The sequence below is a fragment of the Anomaloglossus baeobatrachus genome, chromosome 4 (assembly GCF_048569485.1).
Source record: "Anomaloglossus baeobatrachus isolate aAnoBae1 chromosome 4, aAnoBae1.hap1, whole genome shotgun sequence".
Taxonomy (NCBI): domain Eukaryota; kingdom Metazoa; phylum Chordata; class Amphibia; order Anura; family Aromobatidae; genus Anomaloglossus; species Anomaloglossus baeobatrachus.
The window spans coordinates 25,034,233-25,037,918 of NC_134356.1; the positions used below are offsets into that span (position 1 = coordinate 25,034,233).

The window sequence follows — 3,686 nt, forward strand, 5'->3', positions numbered from 1 at the left end:
TACTTTTTTTATAGCAATACATTCAGAGTAAACAGCTGAAAAAAAATCACATTAGCTTTGAAATGTAAATCTCTTAATTTCCAGCCCACCAGATTAGGAACTTGTAACAATAATCTATTTTAGAAAGTACATTTCTTGGCTTTGAATAAATCTTTCGTCTTCTGCCATATTGTCCTCACAGGAGAAGCATAGATGAACAAAGTCAAGGGGAATTGCTTACTCTCCCCTTCTTCTTACATCAGTAGATACAGAATAATGAATACAGATAATTAGACTTATAATATCCCGCTATTAATACGAGACTAAAATTCCTATAACACTACTTCTAATGAGTACAGACTATTGAAAATTAATATGAGATTAAAATTCTTACAAGGAGTAATCATCAGAGCCCTGACTCGCACAGGTCATCCAACCGGCTATTCAAAGTGCATCTTCTTTAAAATATATAAGTGTGTCATAGAAAAAAAAAATGGCAGCAATAATATAGCCTGTGTCTGATTCACGCTGCCCGGACTTCTCATGTCAGGTTCCCCTCAAGATCTCATGCAACCTCATATATAACAACTAAGAAAATACAGATTATATCGTAGATTTTCAAAAATGTTATTTACAAATCTTATGGCCAATTACATAACCAGTCTTCAAATATAGTCGCGCAACTTTCATATACATATATTGCGGCATAAAGGGGCTCAGTAAAAGTGGAAGTGAATGTGTGTAAGTGTCTGATTGGGTCACACAGCTCATAAAAGGACAACTGCCCGGCCTCATAATCCAGATGTATCCTGACTCTATCACTGGAGATCTTGTCAGGTAACTGGATCACTTCACTGTCATGTATCACTGAATACTGATTATTATATCTCCACAAACTCCACGACTTGTGATTATATCCAATGTATGACTGACGTCCCCTTTTGTCTATGCGGGAATAACACATCCCCACCATCCACTCCCCTGATCTACTGCCCTCCACATCCCAGTAATGTCGTCCTGAGGTAAATCCCCTCCTGCTCATCACCTGATTACACATGAATCTCTTTGTTGTTTCTGGACGATTCTCATTTTTTCGAGTCCAAATTGCAGTTTTTAGGTTGTCTGCCACGTGGACATTATTAGCAGCTGTGTTTACATCCATTAATATTTCTGAAGAACCTGCCACATAGATCCCCCTCCTTATACCTGTTATTACATCACATAAAGTGCTCAATGTCTCTGAGATCACAGCCACATCCAGGTCATCTCCATCATGGAGCGGTTTAACATGTCCCCTTGTGTCCTTATCACCTTCCTCTTCCTCAGGATCACACAAGTCACCGGTGTCTGGTTCCTGTAAGACGGTCAGTGGATCAGTCATGTTACACAGCTCCTCAATTTGCCTCATCTTCCTGGACAGCTCGTCCTTCTTTATTTCCAGCTGATGGATCAGAGCAGACAGTGACTGTGACTCTTCCTTTTCCTGCCTGGAGATCTCACTCAGGACCTTCTTCTCCAGGTCGTCCACCCGTCTCCTGATGTCTGTACACAGGGCAGTGACTCTCTCGGCTTCTTTGGCTGCCGTTTCTTGAGCTTTTCTCCAGCGCTCCTCAAGACTCCTAACTTTTTCCTTAGTCTTCTCTCTCTTTGTGGTCAGTTTCTGGAAAATATTTCTCAGTTTCTCCTTCTTTTTCTCTGAGACCTTATCCAGCATCTCCACCCGGTGTCCTTGGTGTTCCCCTGCCAAACTGCAGGAAACACACAGATACAAGCCGCGTCCTCAGTGCAGTAATATTCCAGGATCTTCTTATGGACAGAACATTTCCGTTTCTCCATAGAAGTGCTGGGATCAGATAAGACGTGTTCTGGTGATTTGCTGTGAGCCCTCAGGTGTTTCTCACACAGAGAAGCCTCACAGTGTAGACAGGATCTAACAGCAGGTACAGGAGAGTCCACACAGTAAGTGCAGAAGATAACCTTCTGATGAGGCTTAGTATGCCGGAAATTCTCCATTATTTTACGTAGAGCTAAGTTCCTCATCAGCGCCGGCCGCTCCTGAAACTGTTCTCTGCAGTCAGGACAGGAATAAACTCCAGACTCGTCCTGTGTATCCAGCACACGATCAATACAGACCCGGCAGAAGTTGTGTCCACATCTCAGCATTACAGGATCTGTAGAAGTGCTCAGACATATAGAGCACTTCAGCCCGTCTCTCATATCAGTAGACGCCATGGCTGACAGAGGAAGAGAACATTGAAAGTACAGTGCTTGCACACCTAGACACCAAAGAGTGGTTTACACTGTTTATTTAACAGAGGTAGTTAGTAATCTGAGTAGATATGAAGGTTAAAAACAAACCCGGAAATTATGATGTTATGAAATGTTTACTATTGCAGTATGAAACATCTTTTGGGTAAATTCCCATTATTAAACTGAATCTGTCTCGACTTTGACCTTTTTAAACTGTTAATATGGGCATACAGGTTATATATTGCTGAAAAATGTCATACTTGTATGTCTTATATCAAATGTCTTGTTGAATTATCAACAGATTCCTTAAGGCCCTGTGCGCACTTACCGGATTTTGCCGCGGATTTTCTGCGGATTTGCTGCATATTTCGCTGCAGAAAATGTTCATAACATCTCTGCAGTGAATCACCAGCAAAACCTATGGGAAAAAAAAAATCCTGTGCGCACTAGGCGGATTTTGACAGCTGCATGTTTTGCTGCGGGATTCCCGCAGCAAAAACAATTGCATGTCCATTCTTTTCCGCACATCGCTGCGGGATTTCTCTCCATTGACTCCAATCTAATTGTGAAATCCTGCAGGGAATAACGCAGGCAGCAAATTCTGTGCGGTTCACTGCGTTTTCCTACGTTATTCCCTGCGGTATTTCGCGGTTTACCTCCGGTAATGTACATCGCTTGCCTGCGGTTTTGCAGGGAAGTGATGTCATTACAGGAAGAGGAAGCGGAGCAGAGAGTAAACACACACAGATCACAGACACACACAGACATCACAGACATAGAACACAGACACAGACACATAGAACACACATAGAAAGCAAACGGAAAAATAGAAAACAAAACACGTGGGCTCCGCTGTATTTTTACCGTCCAGCCAAGGTAAACACACAGCGGCGGCCCGGTATTCTCAGGCTGGGGAGGGAGAGGGGCAGGGTTAATGTCCCCCGCCTCACTCCCCCTCCCGCAGCCGAGAATATCAGCCGCAGCTGCCTCGGGACTGTCGCATGCATTATGCGGCAGTACCGGAGTGTCCCCGGCTCTTCTTGCTGCCGTGTAGCAGTGGCAGTCAAGGTAATACAAGGAGTTAATGGTGGTGGATCACCGCCATTAACTCCAGGCTTGATCATGGCAGCGTCTATGAGACAGCTGACATGATCAACCCGTAAGTAAAGTGAAAAAACACACACCGAAAAATCCTTTATTTTAAATAAAACACAAACAAGCCTCGTTCACCCTTTTATTAACCCCTCCCGAAACAAAGCTCCGGTGTAATCCACAGCTCTGGCGTCCTGCGATGCTTGCATCCAGCCGCGACTGACACAGACACTGCTGAATGCAGCTTTGCAGCGAAACAGCAGAGGTAACTCCAGGGCATTTCCCACGGCCGGTAATGTGAACTCACTGCCGACCGTGGGAAATGCAGAGTGTGCTCACAGGGACTCTATCTATCTATCCCTCTA

At 44.1% G+C, this 3,686-nt stretch overlaps 1 protein-coding gene across 1 annotated transcript; it reads right to left on the reverse strand.

Moving 5' to 3' along the window:
- Positions 1-619: 619 nt before the first annotated feature.
- On the reverse strand, positions 620-2,211 carry LOC142302784 (tripartite motif-containing protein 75-like). Its single transcript, XM_075343894.1, is given in 2 exon segments — positions 620-1,741; positions 1,744-2,211. Coding segments are annotated over 2 exon segments (1,590 nt in total).
- Between the last annotated feature and the right edge of the window lie 1,475 nt (positions 2,212-3,686).